Source organism: Eptesicus fuscus, chromosome 15, assembly GCF_027574615.1.
Source record: "Eptesicus fuscus isolate TK198812 chromosome 15, DD_ASM_mEF_20220401, whole genome shotgun sequence".
Classification (NCBI taxonomy): Eukaryota; Metazoa; Chordata; class Mammalia; order Chiroptera; family Vespertilionidae; genus Eptesicus; species Eptesicus fuscus.
In genome coordinates this window covers 17240275-17267285 of record NC_072487.1, presented here as the reverse complement: position 1 = coordinate 17267285, position 27011 = coordinate 17240275, and the positions used below count along the sequence as shown (strand labels likewise).

Sequence of the window (27011 nt, the reverse complement as noted above, 5' to 3'; positions counted from 1 at the left end):
CTGAAATAAAGTGCAAGTTTCATACATGCAGTTTTTATAGCGTGAATGTAAAAAAGTAAAACATTTAAAATTTTCAGTTAATACTTAGTTAATATTCAATATATAAGTATTTTAAAATTCTAATAGAAGGATGTCTGAAGATTGAAATATTTTAAATTTTATGTAGATATTTAAATTAATATTTAAATATTTTTTAAAGTTTGGGAGAATGTGTTAATAGTTTCAACGTTTAAAATATATTTAAAATTTACAGCGATATTTATTTAATACTAAACTTTTCAACTATTTTAAAAATTTAATTAAGTGATGCTTTAATACAAAATATTTTAAAATACTGGGCGTCATATTAATATTTAATATTAAAATATTGTAATATTTTGAGTAGCTTCAGGAAGAGCCGTTTTAATGCTCGCACTTCCCAGTTTAACTTTCCTCCACGGCTCTCTAACGCTGTAACGGGGACACATCACCGAAAGCCCCAGAGCCCTATGGAGCCGCCACTCCCCGGCCCAGCTCCCCCCGCAGCGTCCCCCGCGCGGGGCCGTCGCCCGTCCTCCCCGCGGTCCCGGCTCCGAATCCGGGCGCATCCCGCGCAGAAAGTGCCCCGATTCCCCACAAACCGCCCAACACGCTCTGATCCCCGCCTCTGGGCCCGCAGCACACGGGTTCTCGGTACCAATGGCCTCGCTGGAGCTTCCGCGCAGAAGGAAAGCCCCAAGCTCCTGGGGAAGCGCAGAGCCCCGTCTGCAGCAGCGGCGGCCTCCCCATGGAGGCTCTGCCTTCACTATTAAAGCCGCACAGAGCGGCCCTGCGGGGCCCGGCCAGCTTCTCTGCTCTCAGACCAGACTGACTGAACTTCCCCAAAAGCAGCTTCAGAAAGGCCTCCTCCTCGCCCTCTGGCGGCCCGTTGGAGAACCGCGCTTTCTAGAAATCCCAACAAGGAAAGTTGCTGCTAATTGTTCCCGCGACTCCCCCTGGCGGTAGTGCCCTGAATCACTGCAATTCCCAATGGCCCAGATCCATCTGTGGCTGGTGGCAGGGGCCATGCTCTGCTCCAGCCCTGCTAGCTCTCTTGAGGATGACTTACTTTGGATCCATAGAGGAGACAACCTGCGAGTTTTCAATCTTTTGAGGCAACTGCAAAGGACCCGCCCTCACCTATGCCTGGATGACAGAAACGACTTCAAATTTCCTTGGAATAGGACTACAATCACCCAGATGCAGAAGACAGAACGCACCTGTCTCCATCATCAGATGATCACGCACATCGTCAACCTCTTTAGAACACAGCACAGCCTCGATGCATGGGACCACACCCTCGTCTCTCAACTCCTCTCCAGCCTTCATCACAGCCTGGAGCACCTGGAGCAGAGGGAAGGAGAAAATCGGGATTGTTCCAATTTGGGAATTCTCCTCCGGAAGTACTTCCAAAGAATCCATAACTACCTGAGAGAGAAGAAATACAGCGCCTGTGCCTGGGAGGTCGTTAGAGTGGAAATTACACTACGCGTTGGAATCATGTAACAATCCTCAAAGGAAAGTCAGCAAATTCACAATAAATGTCTATGGTGACTGACTCTCTCTCATTAACTGCATTGTTTGCCAAGCCCCTAAATAATCTCCACTCACATTTCTGCACCAGCTGAGAAATACCTGACTTCAAAATCAAGGGGTTATTTTAAAAATATATTTTACATCATGAATTTACAAAATTATGTTTAGAGAGAGGTACATGATCTGCCTCTTAAATAAATAATTTTATCACTTTTTTTTTTACTGTTTAATTTTTGGGGACAGTGGTGGTGCAGGGGGAGGGACTATTTGCTATTTCCAAACTATAAATTCCAATATATTTTTAATGAAAAGATTCTTCAGGATAATGTTTGGTTAAAGACATTTGGCAGTTAAGTTCACGCTGGCTCTTGTAACTGATCAACAGAAACCTATCCAGACGTTGGTTGGTCATTATAGAACTTTATCTTGCATTTCTAGAAGAGCACAATGCAAGCATTCCTGATCAGAAGACTCTTATGTTTGGCTCTTGTGTAAACAATGATTGTAGGTCATGGGCACCTTCTATTTGGGAACTTGGTCAACTCAGCGTGTGTAGCTAAAGTTTTCTGGGAACTTGATTCTATTCTACCCAGTTGTACAGAGAGAAATGAGGGTGGATCACCTGGGACGTTTCCACGACTGTACAGGGCAGTATCACTGATGCTCCCAGCAGTGGGGCTGCACCTGTCTTAGGTGATGCACTCAGTGCAAAGAGGTGAGAAGCAGACTCCGATCTGGTGATCAGGGAACAGGACACAGAGCACACCTAGGAGCAGGAAGGAGGTGAAAGTCAGCAGCAGTGTGAGAACTGGGCAGAACAGAGGCAGGTAAAGCCTGGACGGGAACAGGCAGGCCCTCAGGAGGGGAACAATGGGAAGGGCCTGCACTGAGTCACCTGTTTCTGCAGATCATTCTGGTTCCGAGGGGGAGAAGGTGGAAGTGGATGCTGAGAGCAGAGCTCTCCCACAGAGATGTGGCCAACAGCAGTGTCCCCAGCCCAGGGGACCCTGACCCCACAGCAGCCCGCTGGGAATTGGAGGGACCACGGTTACTCCAGAGCCAGCGACAAACCTGTTTCAATTGTCAGAAAATTCTACTCTTTAAAACTATGTCAAAGGAATGTTGACTGCTTTTCCTTAGAATTTAAAGTCAGTTCTATAGACTCAGACCACACTGGTGATGTCATACAGAGCCAGACAGCAATCCACTGGCATTTGAAGTGGAACTTGGAATCCGTTGTCACCCCACCCTCCCTGCTCAGTGCTCTCATGGTGTGGCCTCTCCTTGGTTCATAAATCCCATGTCCAATTCTCTCCTTGTCTTTTAATGGTCTCTTCCAGATCAGCCTATATCTTAAACTCCTTAAGGGTTTGACCTTGGATTTGTGGTACCTTCCAAATAATTCATCGCTCCAGATTTATACCGCATAATAGTGGTATAAACAACTTTAATACAAATAGAATTACTGAGAAGGTTGAATTCACCATTTCAAATATCTTATAGCAGTGGTTGGACCAAAGTTAGCATGCAATAAAATTTTGTTACTTACTGTAAAATATCAATATAATTGTTATATAGATTAAGAGCACACTCTTTTAGGATCATCCAATTCCATTTCTCTCAAATCCACAAGATTTACTCAAGACAATCTTCCAGCAGCTGAGTGGATTTATTTACTGGAGAGGGCCCCTGGGAGGCACCTGGGCATTTCCTTAATTATCATCAGCTGAACTCAGGGCTTAGGCCGAGTCACGCCCTGGGAACATGCTTCCCCAATGAGGCTGGACATGTTAATCAGTTCTGACTTCATAGCAGCCCAGGTGTCAGCAGGGGCGGGTCTAGATATGTGAATCCAGTGATGCTGGGGCCTAGTTAAGAATGCAAATAAGCTCCTTTGATCCTAAGTTTTGGTGTTACTTCCTGGATTTTTGGGAGATAAGATAAACCTGCTGGGTGGCTCAGGGTCCTCATCCTGCTGCCTCTCCATGAGAGAGGAAGGATGGCGTCCCTCCCAGCCCCAGCTTTATGAATCTATTTCTATGTCTTGTTTTCTTTATTTTTATTATTTCTCAATGCCTGGCCGCCGCCATTTAGGACCGGTTCGTTCATCTCTCTTTCCATGCTGGATGCAGAAAAGGGAGATGCCCGCAAGTTTGGCCCCGCCGAATCAGGCCCCTGCAATTAACCAGATGGAGCACGCACATCGGGGTTAATATCCACTAGGCAGCAGGGAGGGTCCCGCTCCAGCAGTGGGGGTCGTGGTCGCCAGTCTTCTGAGAGTTGGTTGCTGTGAGTCTTCCGTTCTGTCCTCAGAGCGGGTCCCATGTGCATTAAATGACAGGAAAGTGACGTGGCTGGTCACTGACCCAGGAGGTCCTGGTCTCTGAGCCTCTGGCAGAGGCAGCCCAGCCCTGCGTTGGTGTAGCTCAGGGCTGGCTCCATCCTCCCTCTGCCACAGCACCAGCACCCCGCGGGGCTGCAGTCCATTCTGCCCACTTACACTTTGTCCTCTCGTCATCAGAAGCCACTTCCCTCCTTTCTCTTTTAGGACATGCAGAATTCTATTTCTTTCATTTTTGCCACAAACAACTGTCGATTTTGCTGTCTTGGAAAGTTGAAATGAAAAATAAAAAGTCTGACGTCATGATAAGTATAGAGGAAAATGGTGAAGTCCCTTTGACTTTCTTTACTTCCCTTTATATGAACCTCAGGACGAAGTAGAAAATCATGTCAGAGGAGCAACACAGACTATGCCCAGCAAAACACTCTGTAATGACTATGTGGTTATTTACATTTAAATGAAACACTATGTATAATTAAGAATTGAAGGCTCTTACTACCTGAGTTAGCAGCCTGAGCCTCACTGCCCTGCAATCTGAGCAGGAGACAGAGGGGTGAACAGAGGAGCCCAATAGAAACGCACAGGCTGAATGAGCAGCTGAAGTTCACCAGTTTCTGTTCTACAAGTTTCTACTGAGAGACGTCGTCATTGAATCTCCCGTCCCCAGCTCAGAAATTCTGAGTTCAATGTGTTCAATAATTTAAAAAGAGAATTCAATAATAAAGCTGCACTTGCCAAAATAAATTATTGGCCCACTGAAGATCAATGATTGCAAACGGATAACGAATGCCTCCACCCACTTAGACAAAACAAACCTTTGCTGTCAGCGTTAGGGCTGTGGACACCACTGACACCTGGGTCCTGGCTCAGGAGAGGAGCAGGTCACCACCGAGAACAAGGGTCCTTCACACACACCCTCCGGGGGAAGCAGGAGGATGCTGACCCATCATTTGCCCCAAAGACACAAGCCCCTCTGCCTGGGGAGGTTTCTAAGGACCTCAGGATGGGGTGAGCCTGCCCTCAGGGGGGAGTCCAGGAGAGTTATACTTGAGGACACTGTCACTCAGAGGCACAGGGTTACTAGAGCTGATCTCGGCCTCGGGAATGGGGTGGCGCTGGGAGAATATTACTATCTTGTGATGAGAATCTCCACACCTACAGCCACCAGCAAAGAACCCGGATTCCTGCTGGGGGTATCGGCACAGCCTGAGGAGCACTAACAACCAGTTACAAACGCTGGAAGGAAATGGCAATGTCTACACAAGTCCTGAGCCAGTGGCCCTCGTGAAGCATAACCACGTGGCCCTGCAGGAATGGGTTCTAGAGGAGAAACATCCCCCAAACGCAGTCAGTAAAAACCTCAGCCTCTGCAGGGAACACAACAGTGAATAAAACCCAGCCCTTGGTTCTAAAGAGCTTATGGACTACATGTGGGCCAGCAAGGACCTGACAAAACACACAAGCCCACACGGATGAGGGAGCCTGACTCCCTGTGCAGAGTGAGGAGGGCAACACGGTGCCCAGACGACACATCTAAAGTTTGTTGGGAGCCCTGACCGGTTTGGCTCAGTGGATAGAGCGTCGGCCTGTGGACTGAAAGGTCCCAGGTTTCATTCTGGTCAAGAACATGTACCTTGGTTGCGGGCACATCCCCAGTGGGAGGTGTGCAGGAGGCAGCTGATCGATGTTTCTCTCTCACAGATGTTTCTAACTCTCTGTCCCTCTCCATTCCTCTTTGTAAAAAATCAATAAAATATATTAAAAAAAAGTTTATTGGGAATTTAAAATAGAAAATTAATATTGCAGATTGATGACATCTTCTTAGACCACCTAAAAGAAAACAAAAAAGGAAGCGAAAGTGGAAAGAAATGCTTAGAAAATGAAAATTGTGGTGTTCCCTATTTAAGGGCCCTGCCTAGAAAGAAGGTCATTGGAGAACTTCTGGCCCAAGGTTGTTCACCAGACGCCCAGCTCAGCCAGGCCAGCAGCACCCTCCTTTGCCCATGGCCCTCCTGCTCTCGCTGCTCACGGCCCTGGTGCTGTTCAGCTCTGGCCCCGGGGGAGCTCTGGGCTGTGACCCGCCTCAGGACCACGTCCTGCTCAGCAGGGAGAACTTAGTGCTTCTGAGCCACATGAGCACCATCTCCCCTCTCTTCTGTCTGAAGGACAGAAAGCACTTCAGCTTCCCCCGGGCAACGGTGGATGGCAGCCAGGTCCAGAAGGCCCAGGCCCTCTCTGTCCTCCACGAGATGCTCCAGCAGATCTCCGACCTCTTGTCCATAGAGAACTCCTCTGTCACCTGGAACACGACCCTCGTGGACCAACTGCGCTCAGGACTCCATCGGCAGCTGGAAGACCTGGACACCTGCTGGGCGCGGGAGATGGGAGAGGAGGGATCTGCCCTGGCCATGCAGGGCCCTACCCTGGCCTTGAAGAGGTACTTCCAGGGCATCCGTCTCTACCTGAAGGAGAAGAAATACAGTGACTGTGCCTGGGAAGTTGTCAGAGTGGAAATCATGAGATCCTTCTCCTCAACAAGAGCCTTGCAAGAAAGGCTGAGAAATAAGGACGGAGACGTGGGATCGCCCTGAGAGGATTCTCATGGGTGAATGTGTCACATCACCTTTGCCCATATGTCCTGGGTCATGGTCAAAGGCTCTTCTATCTGCTTCAGTCACAGAATTTATTGACTTTTACTCAACAAATCTTCTGTCAGAGTGTTAGGCGAGAAAATGTTACAAAATTCAGCTCCTGGGTCAATAGTCCCTCATAGGTTACTGCCTGAATGGTTCTCTATTGTTATTTATATATTTATTATTTATTCTTGATTAATTGTTATTTATTATTTTTGGTTATAAATGGTCATAAATGGTTATTTATTTATTTATTTATTTATTATTTATTCTTTCATCTTATCATATTTATGTATTTATATAACCAATATTTGCTCTTACCTTGAATTAAAATTTACAAAACATGTAACTTTTTAAAATTATTAAATTTGCATTTTGCTTTATTTATTCAATTCTCATCAAAGAAAATTTCGTGAGTGTTTTACTTCTGAAAACCTAAATCCTTATTTTTTGAATCTATCTCAAAATAGCACTCCTTTTTAAGTCCTTTAGAACAGTCCCCCACCTCTCAGAAAGTGCTATGGAAAGCTGGAAACGCATGGAATGGAGAAGAGCCCTGGGAAACATGGAGGATGTTCGGTGCTTATGTCAGAATTGTAACCGGTTTCCATTCCGTCAGCCAGGAGGAGAGGGTAGGGATATCGGGGAGGAGTCTTTAGAACGAAGTGGAAAGGATACACGGGATTTGTTGGCTGATATTGGCATCTGGGCCTCCTCCTACCACAGTCTCCCAGTCCTGCTTCACTGGATGTATTCACTCCCTTCCCGCCCCGCCCTCACCTCCTCTAGGTCTGTGGTGGTTTCCCCTTCAAGGTTTCTAATCAGAAGAAAAGCCACAGGGAGAGAGCAACTGTGGAGGGGCCGCTCTGTGTTCTTCACAACTGTTGTGGACAGTTCTGCTTCTAGGAGTGTGCTGATGGGTGTTCTGGGCCCTGAGCAAATGCCAGTTCCAATGAGGGCAGGGAAGGGAGTCAGCCAAATGCACATAACTGCGTGTGTGCTGTGTGACTATCTCAGAGAGCAGGGAGAGAGACCAGTTTGGATTTCTCTAATCCAGTGATGGCGAACCTATGACACGCGTGTCAGCACTAATACGCGTAGCATTTCTGATGACACGCGGCCGCATGCCGAGGATGAAACATTTGCGACTAGAGTCTTGGAGTTAGTTTTTTCCTCAAAGGGACACACTACCCGAGTTATGCTCAGTTTTTTGGCGAAGGTTGACACACCAGGCTCAAAAGGATGCCCATCACTGCTAATCTGTGCCTCAGATGACCTAGCCAAGGCTTCAATTCACTTGTAAATAAACTGTGGGTAATACTTTAATACATTTTTATCCTTTATCTTTCCTCTCCTACTCTACTTCATGGACCAGTTCAGAAGGAGAGAAACTTGCCAATTCTGGACTTTTTCCAGTCTTTCTTTGCCTATCACCTGTTGAATGGTAGCATCCTTTCTACTTGCTTGCAGATTTAATGGAGTTCAACTGTGTTACTCTTAAGTTACAAATAGGTTGTTTGGCCATTTGAGTTCTGCTGGTCTAAACTGGGACCACCTGGGCTGCTGCATTTATGCTTCTCTACCTCCAGGTACATTTTAAGGCAAAATTCAGGATGACCGGTGGTTGACCTAGCCAAGTTGACATATAGAATTAACCATCACAACCCATGTCCTGGAGAAAGGATGCTCTGATTCTCAGCAGCCTCTTTGTTCCTGTGAAGAGGGAAATTCCTACAATGTGAAGAGCTTAGACTGGGGAGTCAGCACTCCTAGATTCTCAAGTATTGCTCTGAAATTGGGAAAGCTAATCTCCCTGTGGCTTTGTCTTTTTCTTCTTCATAAAAAAGGGATAATGAAAGGAACCACTTCTGCCTCTTTTGTTAACTCATGTGCACTAAGTTAGAAGAACAAGACTGACACATGAAGGTGCTTGAGAAACTCCTGTTTTATAAATGCATGTTTTCAAAGAGTGTTCAAGGAATGAACCATAAATTAATATGCTTAGAAGAGTGCCTACAGCATAGGAGGTGCTCAATAATGTCATTCTTATATTGATTATTTAAATTGATTTTCAGAAACAAAGGAAGGGAGAGAGAGGACAACATCAATGTGAGAGAGAGATATGATAGGTTACTGCATGAATGGTGGGGTTGTACTTGCAAGCTGACTAGGCCGGGAACTGAACTTGCAACCTAGGTACATGCCCTTGAGGTGGAAGTAAACCTTTGACCTTTCCATGGGTGGGTCAACACTAACCACTAAGAGACATCGACCACTTCTATGTCATCTTGAGTAGTAATGATATTTACTAGTAGATGACCCAAATTACTGATGGATTCACTAATCATATGAAATGCACATTGAGAATGAGTAACATCCATGATTTTGCTCGATAGTATTAGCAATTTGGTGTTCTTAGTTAAAGTGAGTCTTTTGTGAGTTGATTGGTGTTATTCCCATTCCTTGTTCCCAAACGATTACATCTGATGAAACAATAATCATGTGGCTGGTTTTGCAGAGCTGAAGGTTGGCCAGGGGACAAAAGTTACTCTCCTTTATCCCCCAGCCAGGGAAGACAGCTTGTGCCCTCTCCTTACCCCTACTGTGCCTTCATCCTCCCCTTTGCTGTAAGTTTTGTTACATAGGATTTAGCTAAATTACCGTTTTCTTACTCCAAGGTCAGCCATTATGTTCTATTCAAGGCCTTCAACTGGTGAGATGAGGTGGACTCATATTAGGGAGAACAATAGCTTTTCCCAGTCCATCTACTTAACTGTCAGTCTCAGACCAAAACACCCTCACAGACACATTCAGAAAGTATGGCCAAGTGTCTGGGCTCCTCATGGTCCAATCCAACTGAAACCTAAAATTAATCATCACAAGGATCTAAGATAAAATACTGTAGCGCCCAGTGGATTTCTAAACCTGTATCTCTATAACCGCAGATACTCTGTTCAATTGGGTTATATCATTTCTACCGGACATAAAGCCACGTGTGAACATTCTCTGCAACACCGCGTGAGTGATTTAAGGCTTTGTTTATTTATTCCTTTTTCTCTTTCTTTTGTTTAAAAAATGAATTGGGGTGACATTGGTTCATAGGATCATATAGGTTTCAGGTGTGGATTTGTTACAAGATCTGTATATTGTACGGTATGCACACCACCCAAAGTCAAATCCTCTTCCGTCACTATATATTAGTCCCCCTTCACTCCCCACCCTCCCAGACCCTTCCCTCTGACAACCCCCACACAACTGTTTGTGTGCAAGAGTTTAGTGTGACATCCAACATTTGAAATCATATGGTGCTTAGCTTTTTCACGTAGCACAATATTCTCAGGACCCGTCCACGTCGTCCCAAATGGCAGGATTTCATCTTTTCTTATTTCTATTCCATTGTGTCTACGTACCACGTCTTCTTTAGCCAATTCTCTATTGACGAACACCTTGGTGGTCTCCATGTGTTGGCCACAGTGAATAATGCTGCAATGAGCCCTGACCGGTTTGGCTCAGTGGATAGAGCATAGGCTTTCAGACTGAAGGGTCCCGGGTTCGATTCTGGTCAAGGGCATGTACCTTGGTTGCGGGCACATCCCCAGCAGGGGGTGTGCAGGAGGCAGCTAACCGATGTTTCTCTCTCATCGATGTTTCTGACTCTCAGTCCCTCTCCTTTCCTCTCAGTCAAAAAATCAGTAAAATATATATATTTAAAAATAATGCTGCAATGAATAAGTTTTTCATTTCTCCCATATATATGCAAGAGAGGGATTGCTGGGTCATATGGTAGGTAGCTCTGTTTTTAATTTTGGGGGGAATTCAGAGCCTGTTTTTCGTAGTGGCTGCAGAAGTCTATGTTCCCACCAGCAGTGAATGAGCGTTCCCCCTTTTCCACAGCCTCTCCAACACTTATTACTTGTCTAACAGGGGTGAGGCGGTGTCTCACTGTAGTTGTGATTTGCATTTCCCTAATGGCTAGTGACCATGCACATCTTCTCATATATCTGTTGGACGTCTGTCTGCCTTCTTGGGAGAGGTGTCTATTCAGGTTCTGTGCCCACGTTCTAATTGGGTAGTTCGTTCAGTGTTGAGTTTGTGAGTTCTTTATACAGTTTGGGTATTACACCTTTGTCGGGGCTATTGTTTGCAAATATTCTCTCCCATTCATTGGTTGCCTCTTCTTTTTGTTGTCAGTCTCTATTGCTGTGCAGAAGCTGGTTAGTTTGATATGGTCCCATTCATTTATTTCTGCTGTTCCTTCACCTGCCTTTAAAGTCAAGTTCATAAAATGTTCTCTACAGCCAAGGCCCATACATTTAGTACGTATGCTTTCTTCTATTGATTTTATTGTGTGAGAACTTGTGTTTATTTATTTGATCCCTTTTGAGTAAAGTTTTATTCATGGGACAAACTGTAACCCAGTCCATTCTTTTGCATGTGGCTTTCCATTGATCCTAGAACCATTTATTGAACAGGTTTTGCTTACTCTATGGCGTTATATACCCATAATGAATTCTCAGCAAGAAAAACTAAACAAACACTCCAATTTACCATAGTGCCCATAAAATTAAGATACCTAGGAATAAACTTAACCGGGGAGGTAAAAGACTTGTACTCAGAAAATCACAGGACATTGAACAAAAGAGATAGAGGCATGTAGAAATAAGTGGAAGAACATACAGTGTTCACTGACTCTTAGGATTAACATCATTAAAATATCCATACTACCGAAAGCAATCTTAGATTCAATGTAATCCCTATTAAAATACCAACAGCATATTTCACAGATCTACAAGAAATACTCCAAACATTTATATGGAACAAAAGAAGACCTCAAATAGCCACAGCAATCTTGAGAAAGAAGAACAAACTAGGAGGAATCACAATACCAGCTATCAAGTTATACTGCAAAGCCACTGTAATCTTAACTGCCTGGGACTGGCACAGGAACAGGCAGATAGATCACTGGAACAGAACAGAGACCCCAGAGGTAAACCCATGATATTATGCACAATAAATATTTGACAATGGAGGCAAGAGCATACAACAGAGTAAGACAGGCCCTTCAATAAAAGGCGTTGGGAAATTGGACAGCACTGAGTTACACAGAGATCAGTGCCTGGCACAAGAACCAGAGGAATCTCAGAACCCACTCTGCAGAGAACCAGCTCTGAGGAAAGGTTCCTGACAAAGCACTGCTGTTCTGTGAGTGGTAACAGTGAGCTAAATAATCCCTTCTTTCAGCCTCAGAGGCAGACCCCCTCTGGGGATGTTATCTGACGCACAGGAAAACATAAACAAACAGACAAGAAAGAGGCAGAGGGTGGTGCTGATGAGAAAGGGGACATACCTAGGTTTTCAGCCCTTAAAGATCACAACACTAATTCAAAAGCTCCTTCCTGGGTTAGTAGAAGCGCAGAGTACTTCCCTCAAGCACAGAGTTTAAGAAGGACTCACATCTGAGTCATCAAGATACACAATACTTCCAGGCAATACGAAATAATGAATTAGGCAAGGACATCCATGATGAACAAAATATCAACATTTTAGAGACACGAAATGACCTTCCACTTGCAAGTCCCTGAGAGGCTTATGAAGGGAAGGGGTGCGGCACGGTGCAAATATAATGTTAGCAAGTTCCATTCAGTCTACAAAATGCTAACCAAAGGAAAGGAAAAGATCGGTCCTGCTTCCTGTACTCTCCAGCCTGCACAGAACACCATTTTATACTTTTAACAATTCATTCAATGTGAGGTCCTGTGATGACGTCTCAGTAAAGTGAAATGAAAGAAAAATGACTCACCATTGTCACGTGGTAACAAGAAACGGTCCAACAGGGCAATACTCTCAACTGAACACAAGTAATCCCTTTTATTAAAAATAACATCTTAAATAAAACACTTGAATAGATTTCAGAGAGGAAGGTGGAGGGAGAGAGAGAAATGTCAATGATGAGAAACACTGATTGGCTGCCTCCTGCAAGCCCCACCCAGGGATCTAGCTGCAACCAGGACCTGTGCCCAGACCAGGGATGAACCCAGCACTTCCTGCTTCAAAGGCTGAAGCTCCAGCGCTGAGCCAGGCAGGCCAGGCTGACAACAAGTCATCCTAAAAACACTCAAGTGTTTGCTTTCTTTCCAGCCAAGACAGTAAAATTACACTGAATCCTGGTTCTGGTACAAATAAAATACAGCTGAAATAAAGTGCAAGTTTCATACATGCAATTTTTATAGCCTGAATGTAAAAAATTAAAACATTTTAAATTTTCAGTTAATACTTAGTTAATATTCAATATATAAGTATTTTTAAAATTCTAATAGAAGGATGTCTTAAGATTAAAATATTTTAAATTTTATGTAGATATTTACATTAATATTTAAGTATTTTTTAAAGTTTGGGAGAATGTGTTAGTTTCTACGTTTAAAATATATTTAAGTAAGATATGTACACATATAATTCCTTAATAAAAAAAATTGAAGAAAAAATAAATAAATATATAAAATATATTTAAAAATTTACAGCGATATTTATTTAATACTAAACTTTTCAACTATTTTAAAAGTTTACTTAAGTAATACTTTAATATAAAATATTTTTTAAATACTGGGCTTCATATTTATATTTGATATTAAAATATTAAAATATTTGAGTAGCTTCAGGAAGAGCCGTTTTAATGCTCGCACTTCCCAGTTTGTTTGTTTAACTTTCCTCCACGGCTCTCTAAGGCTGTAACGTGGACACATCACCGAAAGCCCCAGAGCCCTACGGAGCCGCCACTCCCGGGCCCAGCTCCCCCGCAGCGTCCCCAGCGCGGGGCCTTCGCCCGTCCTCCCCGCGGTCCCGGCTCCGAATCCGGGCGCATCCCGCGCAGAAAGTGCCCCGATTCCCCACAAACCGCCCAACACGCTCTGATCCCCGCCTCTGGGCCCGCAGCACACGGGTTCTCGGTACCAATGGCCTCGCTGGAGCTTCCGCGCAGAAGGAAAGCCCCAAGCTCCTGGGGAAGCGCAGAGCCCCGTCTGCAGCAGCGGCGGCCTCCCCATGGAGGCTCTGCCTTCACTATTAAAGCCGCACAGAGCGGCCCTGCTGGGCCCGGCCAGCTTCTCTGCTCTCAGACCAGACTGACTGAACTTCCCCAAAAGCAGCTTCAGAAAGGCCTCCTGCGCCCTCTGGCGGCCCGTTGGAGAACGGCGCTTTCTTGAAATCCCTAGAAGGAAAGTTGCTGCTAATTGTTCCCGCGACTCCCCCTGGCGGTAGTGCCCTGAATCACTGCAATTCCCAATGGCCCAGATCCACCTGTGGCTGGTGGCAGGGGCCATGCTCTGCTCCAGCCCTGTTAGCTCTCTTGAGGATGACTTACTTTGGATCCATAGAGGAGAAAACCTGCGAGTTTTCAATCTTTTGAGGCAACTGCAAAGGACCCGGCCTCACCTATGCCTGGATGACAGAAACGACTTCAAATTTCCTTGGAATGGGACTACAATCACCCAGATGCAGAAGACAAAACGCACCTGTCTCCATCATCAGATGATCACGCACATCGTCGACCTCTTTAGAACACAGCACAGCCACGATGCATGGAACCACACCCTCCTCTCTCAACTCCTCTCCAGCCTTCATCACAGCCTGGAGCACCTGGAGCAGAGGGAAGGAGAAAATCGGGATTGTTCCAATTTGGGAATTCTCCTCCGGAAGTACTTCCAAAGCATCCATAACTACCTGAGAGAGAAGAAATACAGCGCCTGTGCCTGGGAGGTCGTTAGAGTGGAAATTACACTACGCGTTGGAATCATGTAACAATCCTCAAAGGAAAGTCAGCAAATTCACAATAAATGTCTATGGTGACTGACTCTCTCTCTTCAACTGCATTGTTTGCCAAGCCCCTAAATAATCTCCACTCAGATTTCTGCACCAGCTGAGAAATACCTGACTTAAAATCAAGGGGTTATTTTAAAAATATCTTTTACATCATGAATTTACAAAATTATGTTTAGAGAGAGGTACATGATCTGCCTCTTAAATAAATAATTTTATCACTTTTTTTTTTTTTACTGTTTAATTTTTGGCGACAGTGGTGTTGCAGGGGGAGGGACTATTTGCTATTTCCAAACTATAAATTCCAATATTTTTTTAATGAAAAGATTCTTCAGGATAATGTTTGGTTAAAGACATTTGGCAGTTAAGTTCACTCTGGCTCTTGTAACTGATCAACAGAAACCTATCCAGACGTTGGTTGGTCATTAGAGAACTTTGTCTTGCGTTTGTAGAAGAGAACAATGCAAGCATTTCTGATCAGAAGACTCTTATGTTTGGCTCTTGTGTAAACAATGATTGTAGGTCATGGGCACCTTCTATTTGGGAACTTGGTCAACTCAGCATGTGTAGCTAAAGTTTTCTGGGAACTTGATTCTATTCTACGCAGTTGTACAGAGAGAAATGAGGGTGGATCACCTGGGACGTTTCCACGACTGTACAGGGCAGTATCACTGATGCTCCCAGCAGTGGGGCTGCACCTGTCTTAGGTGATGCACTCAGTGCAAAGAGGTGAGAAGCAGACTCCGATCTGGTGATCAGGGAACAGGACACAGAGCACACCTAGGAGCAGGAAGGAGGTGAAAGTCAGCAGCAGTGTGAGAACTGGGCAGAACAGAGGCAGGTAAAGCCTGGACGGGAACAGGCAGGCCCTCAGGAGGGGAACAATGGGAAGGGCCTGCACTGAGTCACCTGTTTCTGCAGATCATTCTGGTTCCGAGGGGGAGAAGATGGAAGTGGATGCTGAGAGCAGAGCTCTCCCACAGAGACGTGGCCAACAGCAGTGTCCCCAGCCCAGGGGACCCTGACCCCACAGCAACCCGCTGGGAATTGGAGGGACCACGGTTACTCCAGTGCCAGCAACAAACCTGTTTCAACTGTCAGAAAATTCTACTCATGAAAACCATTTAAAAGGAATGTTGTCTACTTTTCCTTAGAACTTAAAGCCAGTTCTATAGACTCAGACCACACTGGTGATGTCATACAGAGCCAGACAGCAACCCACTGGCATTTGAAGTGGAACTTGGAATCCGTTGTCACCGCACCCTCCCTGCTCAGTGCTCTCATGGTGTGGCCTCTCCTTGGTTCATAAATCCCATGTCCAATTCTCTCCTTGTCTTTTAATGGGCTCTTCCAGTTCAGCCTTTGTCTTAAACTCCTTAAGGGTTTGACCTTGGATTTGTGGTACCTTCCAAATAATTCATTGCTCCAGATTTACACTGCATATAGTGGTGTAAACAAGTTAAATACAAACAGAATTACTGAGAAGGTTGAATTCACCGTCGGTGTAGCTCAGGGCTGGCTCCATCCTCCCTCTGCCACAGCACCAGCACCCCGCGGGGCTGCAGTCCATTCTGCCCACTTACACTTTGTCCTCTCGTCATCAGAAGCCACTTCCCTCCTTTCTCTTTTAGGACATGCAGAATTCTATTTCTTTCATTTTTGCCACAAACAACTGTCGATTTTGCTTTCTGAGAACATTGAAATGAGAAATAAAAAGTCTGACGTCATGATAAGTATAGAGAAAAATGGTGAAGTCCCTTTGACTTTCTTTACTTCCCTTTATATGAACCTCAGGATGAAGTAGAAAATCATGTCAGAGGAGCAACACAGACTATGCCCAGCAAAACACTCTGTAATGACTATGTGGTTATTTACATTTAAATGAAACACTTTGTATAATTAAGGATTGAAGGCTCTTACTACCTGAGTTAGCAGCCTGAGCCTCACTGCCCTGCATCCTGAGCAGGAGACAGAGGGGTGACCAGAGAAGCCCAATAGAAACGCACAGGCTGAATGAGCAGCTGAAGTTCACCAGTTTCTGTTCTACAAGTTTCTACTGAGAGACGTCATTGAATCTTCTGTCCCCAGCTCAGAAATTGTGAGCTGAATACAATAATTTAAAAAGAGAATTCAATAATAAAGCTGCACTTGCCAAAACAAATTATTGGCCCACTGAAGATCAATGATTGCAAACGGATAACGAATGCCTCCACCCACTTAGACAAAACAAACCTTTGCTGTCAGCGTTAGGGCTGTGGACACCACTGACACCTGGGTCCTGGCTCAGGAGAGGAGCAGGTCACCACCGAGAACAAGGGTCCTTCACACACACCCTCCGGGGGAAGCAGGAGGATGCTGACCCATCATTTGCCACAAAGACACAAGCTACTTTGCCTGGGGAGGATTCTAAGGACCTCAGGATGGGGTGAGCCTGCCCTCAGCGGGGGAGTCCAGGAGAGTTATAGTTGAGGACACTGTCACTCAGAGGCACAGGTTTACTAGAGCAGATATTGGCCTCGTGAATGGGGTGGCGCTGGGAGAATATTACTATCTTGTGATGAGAATCTCCACACCTACAGCCGCCAGCAAAGAACCCGGATTCCTGCTGGGGGTATCTGCACAGCCTGAGGAGCACTAACAACCAGTTACAAACGCTGGAAGGAAATGGCAATGACTACACAAGTCCTGAGCCAGTGGCCCCCGTGAAGCATAACCACGTGGCCCTGCAGGAATGGGTTCTAGAGGAGAAACATCCCCGAAACGCAGTCACTAAAAACCTCAGCCTCTGCAGGGAACACAACAGGAAATAAAACCCAGCCCTTGGTTCTAAAGAGCTTATGGACTACATGTGGGCCAGCAAGGACCTGACAAAACACACAAGCCCACACGGATGAGGGAGCCTGACTCCCTGTGCAGAGTGAGGAGGGCAACACAGGGCCCAGATGACACATCTAAAGTTTGTTGGGAGCCCAAACCGGTTTGGCTCAGTGGATAGAGTGTCGGCCTGTGGACTGAAAGGTCCCAGGTTCGATTCCGGTCAAGAGCATGTACCTTGGTTTCGGGCACATCCCCAGTGGGAGGTGTGCAGGAGGCAGATGATCGATGTTTCTCTCTCACCGATGTTTCTAACTCTCTGTCCCTCTCCATTCCTCTCTGTAAAAAAATCAATAAAATATATTAAAAAAAAGTTTATTGGGAATTTACAATAGAAAATTAATATTGCAGATTGATGACATCTTCTTAGACCACCTAAAAGAAAACAAAAAAGGAAGTGAAAGTGGAAAGAAATGCTTAGAAAATGAAAATTGTGGTGTTCCCTATTTAAGGGCCCTGCCTAGAAAGAAGGTCATTGGAGAACTTCTGGCCCAAGGTTGTTCACCAGACGCCCAGCTCAGCCAGGCCAGCAGCACCCTCCTTTGCCCATGGCCCTCCTGCTCTCGCTACTCACGGCCCTGGTGCTGTTCAGCTCTGGCCCCGGGGGAGCTCTGGGCTGTGACCCGCCTCAGGACCACGTCCTGCTCAGCAGGGAGAACTTAGTGCTTCTGAGCCACATGAGCACCATCTCCCCTCTCTTCTGTCTGAAGGACAGAAAGCACTTCAGCTTCCCCCGGGCAACGGTGGATGGCAGCCAGGTCCAGAAGGCCCAGGCCCTCTCTGTCCTCCACGAGATGCTCCAGCAGATCTCCGACCTCTTGACCACAGACAACTCCTCTGTCACCTGGAACATGACCCTCGTGGACCAACTGCGCACAGGACTCCATCGGCAGCTGGAAGACCTGGACACCTGTTGGGCGCGGGAGATGGGAGAGGAGGGATCTGCCCTGGCCACGCAGGGCCCTACCCTGGCCTTGAAGAGGTACTTCCAGGGCCTCCGTCTCTACCTGAAGGAGAAGAAATACAGTGACTGCGCCTGGGAAGTTGTCAGAGTGGAAATCATGAGATCCTTCTCCTCAACAAGAGCCTTGCAAGAAAGGCTGAGAAATAAGGACGGAGACGTGGGATCGCCCTGAGAGGATTCTCATGATGAATGTGTCACATCACCTTTGCCCATATGTCCTGGGTCATGTGCAAAGGCTCTTCTATCTGCTTCAGTCACAGAATTTATTGACTTTTACTCAACAAATCTTCTGTCAAGTGTTAAGCGAGAAAATGTTACAAAATTCGGCTCCTGGGTCAATAGTCCCTCATAGGTTACTGCCTGAATGGTTCTCTATTGTTATTTATATATTTATTATTTATTCTTGATTAATTGTTATTTATTATTTTTGGTTATAAATGGTCATAAATGGTTATTTATTTATTTATTATTTATTCTTTCATCTTATCATATTTATGTATTTATATAACCAATATTTGCTCTTACCTGGTATTAAAATTTACAAAACATGTAACTTTTTAAAATTATTAAATTTGCATTTTGCTTTATTTATTCAATTCTCATCAAAGAAAATTTCGTGAGTGTTTTACTTCTGAAAACCTAAATCCTCATTTTTTGAATCTATCTCAAAATAGCACTCCTTTTTAAGTCCTTTAGAACAGTCCCCCACTTCTCAGAAAGTGCTATGGAAAGCTGGAAACGCATGGAATGGAGAAGAGCCCTGGAAAACATGGAGGATGTTCGGTGCTTATGTCAGAATTGTAACCGGTTTCCATTCCGTCAGCCAGGAGGAGAGGGTAGGGATATCGGGGAGGGGTCTTTAGAGCGAAGTGGAAAGGATACACGGGATTTGTTGGCTGATATTGGCATCTGGGCCTCCTCCTACCACAGTCTCCCAGTCCTGCTTCACTGGATGTATTCACTCCCTTCCCGCCCCGCCCTCACCGCCTCTAGGTCTGTGGTGGTTTCCCCTTCAAGGTTTCTAATCAGAAGAAAAGCCACAGGGAGAGAGCAACTGTGGAGGGGCCGCTCTGTGTTCTTCACAACTGTTGTGGACAGTTCTGCTTCTAGGAGTGTGCTGATGGGTGTTCTGGGCCCTGAGCAAATGCCAGTTCCAATGAGGGCAGGGAAGGGAGTCATCCAAATGCACATAACTGCGTGTGTGCTGTGTGACTATCTCAGAGAGCAGGGAGAGAGACCAGTTTGGGAGGATTTCTCTAATCCAGTGATGGCGAACCTATGACACGCGTGTCAGCACTGACACGCGTAGCCATTTCTGATGACACGCGGCCGCATGCCGAGGATGAAATATTTGCTGCTCCTGAGTATGAAACATTTGCGATTAGAGTCTTGGAGTTAGTTTTTTCCTCAAAGTGACACACTACCCGAGTTATGCTCAGTTTTTTGGCGAAGGTTGACACACCAAGCTCAAAAGGATGCCCATCACTGCTAATCTGTGCCTCAGATGACCTAGCCAAGGCTTCAATTCACTTGTAAATAAATTGTGGGTAATACTTTAATACATTTTTATCCTTTATCTTTCCTCTCCTACTCTACTTCATGGACCAGTTCAGAAGGAGAGAAACTTGCCAATTCTGGACTTTTTCCAGTCTTTCTTTGCCTATCACCTGTTGAATGGTAGCATCCTTTCTACTTGCTTGCAGATTTAATGGAGTTCAACTGTGTTACTCTTAAGTTACAAATAGGTTGCTTGGCCATTTGAGTTCTGCTGGTCTAAACTGGGACCACCTGGGCTGCTGCATTTATGCTTCTCTACCTCCAGGTACATTTTAAGGCAAAATTCAGGATGACCGGTGGTTGACCTAGCCAAGTTGACACATAAAATTAACCATCACAACCACTGTCCTGGAGAAAGGATGCTCTGATTCTCAGCAGCCTCTTTGTTCCTGTGAAGAGGGAAATTCCTACAATGTGAAGAGCTTAGACTGGGGAGTCAGAACTCCTAGATTCTCAAGTATTGCTCTGAAATTGGGAAAGCTAATCTCTCTGTGGCTTTGTCTCCTTCTTCTTCATAAAAAAGGGATAATGAAAGGAACCACTTCTGCCTCTTTTGTTAACTCATGTGTACTAAGTTAGAAGAACAAGACTGACACATGAAGGTGCTTGAGAAACTCCTGTTTTATAAATGCATGTTTTCAAAGAGTGTTCAAGGAATGAACCATAAATTAATATGCTTAGAAGAGTGCCTACAGCATAGGAGGTGCTCAATAATGTCATTCTTATATTGATTATTTAAATTGATTTTCAGAAATAAAGGAAGGGAGAGAGAGGACAACATCAATGTGAGAGAGAGATATGATAGGTTACTGCATGAATGGTTGGGTTCTACTTGCAAGCTGACTAGGCCGGGAACTGAACTTGCAACCTAGGTACATGCCCTTGAGGTGGAAGTAAACCTTTGACCTTTCCATGGGTGGGACAACACTAACCTCTAAGAGACATCGACCACTTCTATGTCATCTTGAGTAGTAATGATATTTACTAGTAGATGACCCAAATTACTGATGGATTCACTAATCATATGAAATGCACATTGAGAATGAGTAACATCCATGATTTTGCTCGATAGTATTAGCAATTTGGTGTTCTTAGTTAAAGTGAGTCTTTTGTGAGTTGATTGGTGTTATTCCCATTCCTTGTTCCCAAACGATTACATCTGATGAAACAATAATCATGTGGCTGGTTTTGCAGAGCTGAAGGTTGGCCAGGGGACAAAAGTTACTCTCCTTTATCCCCCAGCCAGGGCAGACAGCTGTGCCCTCTCCTTACCCCTACTGTGCCCTTCATCCTCCCCTTTGCTGTAAGTTTTGTTACATAGGATTTAGCTAATTTACTGTTTTCTTATTCCAAGGTCAGCCATTATGTTCTATTCAAGGCCTTCAACTGGTGAGATGAGGTGGACTCATATTAGGGAGAACAATAGCTGTTCCCAGTCCATCTACTTAACTGTCAGTCTCAGACCAAAACACCCTCACAGACACATTCAGAAAGTTTGGCCAAGTGTCTGGGCTCCTCATGGTCCAATCCAACTGAAACCTAAAATTAATCATCACAAGGATCTAAGATAAAATACTGTAGCGCCCAGTGGATTTCTAAACCTGTATCTCTATAACCGCAGATACTCTGTTCAATTGGGTTACTTCATTTCTACCGGACATAAAGCCACGTGTGAACATTCTCTACAACACCGCGTGAGTGATTTAAGGCTTTGTTTATTTATTCCTTTTCTCTTTCTTTTGTTTAAAAAATGTATTGGGGTGACATTGGTTCATAGGATCATATAGGTTTCAGGTGTGGATTTGTTACAAGATCTGTATATTGTACGGTATGCACACCACCCAAAGTCAAATCCTCTTCCGTCACTATATATTAGTCCCCCTTCACTCCCCACCCTCCCAGACCCTTCCCTCTGACAACCACCACACAACTGTTTGTGTGCAAGAGTCTAGTGTGACATCCCACATTTGAGATCATATGGTGCTTAGCTTTTTCACGTAGCATAATATTCTCAGGACCCGTCCACGTCGTCCCAAATGGCAGGATTTCATCTCTTCTTATTTCTATTCCATGTGTCTATGTACCACGTCTTCTTTAGCCAATTATCTATTGAGGAACACCTTGGCTGTCTCCATGTGTTGGCCACAGTGAATAATGCTGCAATGAGCCCTGACCGGTTTGGCTCAGTGGATAGAGCATAGGCTTTCAGACTGAAGGGTCCCGGGTTCGATTCTGGTCAAGGGCATGTACCTTGGTTGCGGGCACATCCCCAGCAGGGGGTGTGCAGGAGGCAGCTAATCGATGTTTCTCTCTCATCGATGTTTCTAACTCTCAGTCCCTCTCCTTTCCTCTCAGTCAAAAAATCAGTAAAATATATTTTTTTTAAAATAATGCTGCAATGAATAAGTTTTTCATTTCTCCCATATATATGCAAGAGAGGGATTGCTGGGTCATATGGTAGGTAGCTCTATTTTTAATTTTGGGGGGAATTCAGAGACTGTTTTTCATAGTGGCTGCAGAAGTCTATATTCCCACCAGCAGTGAATGAGCGTTCCCCCTTTTCCACAGCCTCTCCAACACTTATTACTTGTCTAACAGGGGTGAGGGGGTGTCTCACTGTAGTTGTGATTTGCATTTCCCTAATGGCTAGTGACCATGCACATCTTCTCATATATCTGTTGGACGTTTGTCTGCCTTCTTGGGAGAGGTGTCTATTCAGGTTCTGTGCCCACGTTCTAATTGGGTAGTTCGTTCAGTGTTGAGTTTTGTGAGTTCTTTATACAGTTTGGGTATTACACCTTTGTCGGGGCTATTGTTTGCAAATATTCTCTCCCATTCATTGGTTGCCTCTTCGTTTTGTTGTCAGTCTCTATTGCTGTGCAGAAGCTGGTTAGTTTGATATGGTCCCATTCATTTATTTCTGCCGTTCCTTCACCTGCCTTTAAAGTCAAGTTCATAAAATGTTCTCTACAGCCAAGGCCCATACATTTAGTACGTATGCTTTCTTCTATTGATTTTATTGTGTGAGAACTTGTGTTTATTTATTTGATCACTTTTGAGTAAAGTTTTATTCATGGGACAAACTGTAACCCAGTCCATTCTTTTCCATGTGGCTTTCCATTGATCCTAGAACCATTTATTGAACAGGTTTTCCCTACTCTATGGCATTATATACCCATAATGAATTCTCAGCAAGAAAAACTAAACAAACACTCCAATTTACCATAGTGCCCATAAAATTAAGATACCTAGGAATAAACTTAACCGGGGAGGTAAAAGACTTGTACTCAGAAAATCACAGGACATTGAACAAAAGAGATAGAGGCATGTAGAAATAAGTGGAAGAACATACAGTGTTCACTGACTCTTAGGATTAACATCATTAAAATATCCATACTACCGAAAGCAATCTTAGATTCAATGTAATCCCTATTAAAATACCAACAGCATATTTCACAGATCTACAAGAAATACTCCAAACATTTATATGGAACAAAAGAAGACCTCAAATAGCCACAGCAATCTTGAGAAAGAAGAACAAACTAGGAGGAATCACAATACCAGCTATCAAGTTACACTGCAAAGCCACTGTAATCTTAACTGCCTGGGACTGGCACAGGAACAGGCAGATAGATCACTGGAACAGAACAGAGACCCCAGAGGTAAACCCATGATATTATGCACAATAAATATTTGACAATGGAGGCAAGAGCATACAACAGAGTAAGACAGGCCCTTCAATAAAAGGCGTTGGGAAATTGGACAGCACTGAGTTACACAGAGATCAGTGCCTGGCACAAGAACCAGAGGAATCTCAGAACCCACTCTGCAGAGAACCAGCTCTGAGGAAAGGTTCCTGACAAAGCACTGCTGTTCTGTGAGTGGTAACAGTCAGCTAAAGAATCCCTTCTTTCAGCCTCAGAGGCAGACCACCTCTGGGGATGTTATCGGAGGCACAGGAAAACATAAACAAACAGACAAGAAAGAGGCAGAGGGTGGTGCTGTTAAGAAAGGGGACATACCTAGGTTTTCAGCCCTTAAAGATCACAACACTAATTCAAAAGCTCCTTCCTGGGTTAGTAGAAGCGCAGAGTACTTCCCTCAAGCACAGAGTTTAAGAAGGACTCACATCTGAGTCATCAAGATACACAATACTTCCAGGCAATACGAAATAATGAAGTAGGCAAGGACATCCATGATGAACAAAATATCAACATTTTAGAGCCACGAAATGACCTTCCACTTGCAAGTCCCTGAGAGGCTTATGAAGGGAAGGGGTGCGGCACGGTGCAAATATAATGTTAGCAAGTTCCATTCAGTCTACAAAATGCTAACCAAAGGAAAGGAAAAGATCTGACCTGCTAATTGTCCTCTCCAGCCTGCACAGAACACCATTTTATACTTTTAACAATTCATTCAATGTGAGGTCCTGTGATGACGTCTCAGTAAAGTGAAATGAAAGAAAAATGACTCACCATTGTCACGTGGTAACAAGAAACGGTCCAACAGGGCAATACTCTCAACTGAACACAAGTAATCCCTTTTATTAAAAATAACATCTTAAATAAAACATTTGTATTGATTTCAGAGAGGAAGGTGGAGGGAGAGAGAGAAATGTCAATGATGAGAAACACTGATTGGCTGCCTCCTGCAAGCCCCACCCAGGGATCTAGCTGCAACCAGGACCTGTGCCCAGACCAGGGATGAACCCAGCACTTCCTGCTTCACAGGCTGAAGCTCCAGCGCTGAGCCAGGCAGGCCAGGCTGACAACAAGTCATCCTAAAAACACTCAAGTGTTTGCTTTCTTTCCAGCCAAGACAGTAAAATTACACTGAATCCTGGTTCTGGTACAAATAAAATACAGCTGAAATAAAGTGCAAGTTTCATACATGCAATTTTTATAGCCTGAATGTAAAAAATTAAAACATTTTAAATTTTCAGTTAATACTTAGTTAATATTCAATATATAAGTATTTTTAAAATTCTAATAGAAGGATGTCTTAAGATTAAAATATTTTAAATTTTATGTAGATATTTACATTAATATTTAAGTATTTTTTAAAGTTTGGGAGAATGTGTTAGTTTCTACGTTTAAAATATATTTAAGTAAGATATGTACACATATAATTCCTTAATAAAAAAAATTGAAGAAAAAATAAATAAATATATAAAATATATTTAAAAATTTACAGCGATATTTATTTAATACTAAACTTTTCAACTATTTTAAAAGTTTAATTAAGTGATGCTTTAATATAAAATATTTTTTAAATACTGGGCTTCATATTAATATTTAATATTGAAATATTGTAATATTTTGAGTAGCTTCAGGAAGAGCCGTTTTAATGCTCGCACTTCCCAGTTTGTTTAACTTCCCTCCACGGCTCTCTAACGCTGTAACGTGGACACATCACCGAAAGCCCCAGAGCCCTATGGAGCCGCCACTCCCGGGCCCAGCTCCCCCCGCAGCGTCCCCAGCGCGGGGCCATCGCCCGTCCTCCCCGCGGTCCCGGCTCCGAATCCGGGCGCATCCCGCGCAGAAAGTGCCCCGATTCCCCACAAACCGCCCAACACGCTCTGATCCCCGCCTCTGGGCCCGCAGCACACGGGTTCTCGGTACCAATGGCCTCGCTGGAGCTTCCGCGCAGAAGGAAAGCCCCAAGCCCCTGGGGAAGCGCAGAGCCCCGTCTGCAGCAGCGGCGGCCTCCCCATGGAGGCTCTGCCTTCAGTATTAAAGCCGCACAGAGCGGCCCTGCTGGGCCCGGCCAGCTTCTCTGCTCTCAGACCAGACTGACTGAACTTCCCCAAAAGCAGCTTCAGAAAGGCCTCCTGCGCCCTCTGGCGGCCAGTTGGAGAACGGCGCTTTCTTGAAATCCCTAGAAGGAAAGTTGCTGCTAATTGTTCCCGCGACTCCCCCTGGCGGTAGTGCCCTGAATCACTGCAATTCCCAATGGCCCAGATCCACCTGTGGCTGGTGGCAGGGGCCATGCTCTGCTCCAGCCCTGTTAGCTCTCTTGAGGATGACTTACTTTGGATCCATAGAGGAGAAAACCTGCGAGTTTTCAATCTTTTGAGGCAACTGCAAAGGACCCGGCCTCACCTATGCCTGGATGACAGAAACGACTTCAAATTTCCTTGGAATGGGACTACAATCACCCAGATGCAGAAGACAGAACGCACCTGTCTCCATCATCAGATGATCACGCACATCGTCGACCTCTTTAGAACACAGCACAGCCACGATGCATGGAACCACACCCTCGTCTCTCAACTCCTCTCCAGCCTTCATCACAGCCTGGAGCACCTGGAGCAGAGGGAAGGAGAAAATCGGGATTGTTCCAATTTGGGAATTCTCCTCCGGAAGTACTTCCAAAGCATCCATAACTACCTGAGAGAGAAGAAATACAGCGCCTGTGCCTGGGAGGTCGTTAGAGTGGAAATTACACTACGCGTTGGAATCATGTAACAATCCTCAAAGGAAAGTCAGCAAATTCACAATAAATGTCTATGGTGACTGACTCTCTCTCTTCAACTGCATTGTTTGCCAAGCCCCTAAATAATCTCCACTCAGATTTCTGCACCAGCTGAGAAATACCTGACTTCAAAATCAAGGGGTTATTTTAAAAATATCTTTTACATCATGAATTTACAAAATTATGTTTAGAGAGAGGTACATGATCTGCCTCTTAAATAAATAATTTTATCACTTTTTTTTTTTTACTGTTTAATTTTTGGCGACAGTGGTGTTGCAGGGGGAGGGACTATTTGCTATTTCCAAACTATAAATTCCAATATTTTTTTAATGAAAAGATTCTTCAGGATAATGTTTGGTTAAAGACATTTGGCAGTTAAGTTCACTCTGGCTCTTGTAACTGATCAACAGAAACCTATCCAGACGTTGGTTGGTCATTAGAGAACTTTGTCTTGCGTTTGTAGAAGAGAACAATGCAAGCATTTCTGATCAGAAGACTCTTATGTTTGGCTCTTGTGTAAACAATGATTGTAGGTCATGGGCACCTTCTATTTGGGAACTTGATTCTATTCTTCCCAGTTGTACAGAGAGAAATGAGGGTGGATCACCTGGGACGTTTCCACGACTGTACAGGGCAGTATCACTGATGCTCCCAGCAGTGGGGCTGCACCTGTCTTAGGTGATGCACTCAGTGCAAAGAGGTGAGAAGCAGACTCCGATCTGGTGATCAGGGAACAGGACACAGAGCACACCTAGGAGCAGGAAGGAGGTGAAAGTCAGCAGCAGTGTGAGAACTGGGCAGA

The 27011-nt window shown here is 44.6% G+C and overlaps 5 protein-coding genes across 5 annotated transcripts; all 5 read left to right on the top strand.

Annotated features, from left to right (window-relative positions):
• Positions 1-1008: 1008 nt before the first annotated feature.
• LOC129151689 (interferon omega-1-like) lies at positions 1009-1524 on the top strand. Its single transcript, XM_054727489.1, has one exon. It carries the CDS (start codon positions 1009-1011, stop codon positions 1522-1524), a length of 516 nt encoding a protein of 171 aa, XP_054583464.1.
• Positions 1525-5898: 4374 nt separating this feature from the next.
• On the top strand, positions 5899-6486 carry LOC129151656 (interferon omega-2-like). Its single transcript, XM_054727346.1, has one exon. The coding sequence runs from the start codon at positions 5899-5901 to the stop codon at positions 6484-6486; it is 588 nt and encodes a 195-aa protein (XP_054583321.1).
• A 7320-nt stretch (positions 6487-13806) lies between these two features.
• LOC129151674 (interferon omega-1-like) lies at positions 13807-14322 on the top strand. The gene has a single exon (XM_054727396.1). The coding sequence runs from the start codon at positions 13807-13809 to the stop codon at positions 14320-14322; it is 516 nt and encodes a 171-aa protein (XP_054583371.1).
• A 3440-nt stretch (positions 14323-17762) lies between these two features.
• LOC129151671 (interferon omega-2-like) lies at positions 17763-18350 on the top strand. Its single transcript, XM_054727380.1, has one exon. It carries the CDS (start codon positions 17763-17765, stop codon positions 18348-18350), a length of 588 nt encoding a protein of 195 aa, XP_054583355.1.
• A 7336-nt stretch (positions 18351-25686) lies between these two features.
• Positions 25687-26202, top strand: LOC129151556 (interferon omega-1-like). Its single transcript, XM_054726717.1, has one exon. The coding sequence runs from the start codon at positions 25687-25689 to the stop codon at positions 26200-26202; it is 516 nt and encodes a 171-aa protein (XP_054582692.1).
• The last annotated feature ends 809 nt before the right edge of the window (positions 26203-27011 follow it).

Coding starts and splice junctions, on each gene's coding strand:
- LOC129151689 (XM_054727489.1), top strand. CDS start 1,009: ATGGCCCAGATCCATCTGTGGCTGGTGGCAGGGGCCATGCTCTGCTCC.
- LOC129151656 (XM_054727346.1), top strand. CDS start 5,899: ATGGCCCTCCTGCTCTCGCTGCTCACGGCCCTGGTGCTGTTCAGCTCT.
- LOC129151674 (XM_054727396.1), top strand. CDS start 13,807: ATGGCCCAGATCCACCTGTGGCTGGTGGCAGGGGCCATGCTCTGCTCC.
- LOC129151671 (XM_054727380.1), top strand. CDS start 17,763: ATGGCCCTCCTGCTCTCGCTACTCACGGCCCTGGTGCTGTTCAGCTCT.
- LOC129151556 (XM_054726717.1), top strand. CDS start 25,687: ATGGCCCAGATCCACCTGTGGCTGGTGGCAGGGGCCATGCTCTGCTCC.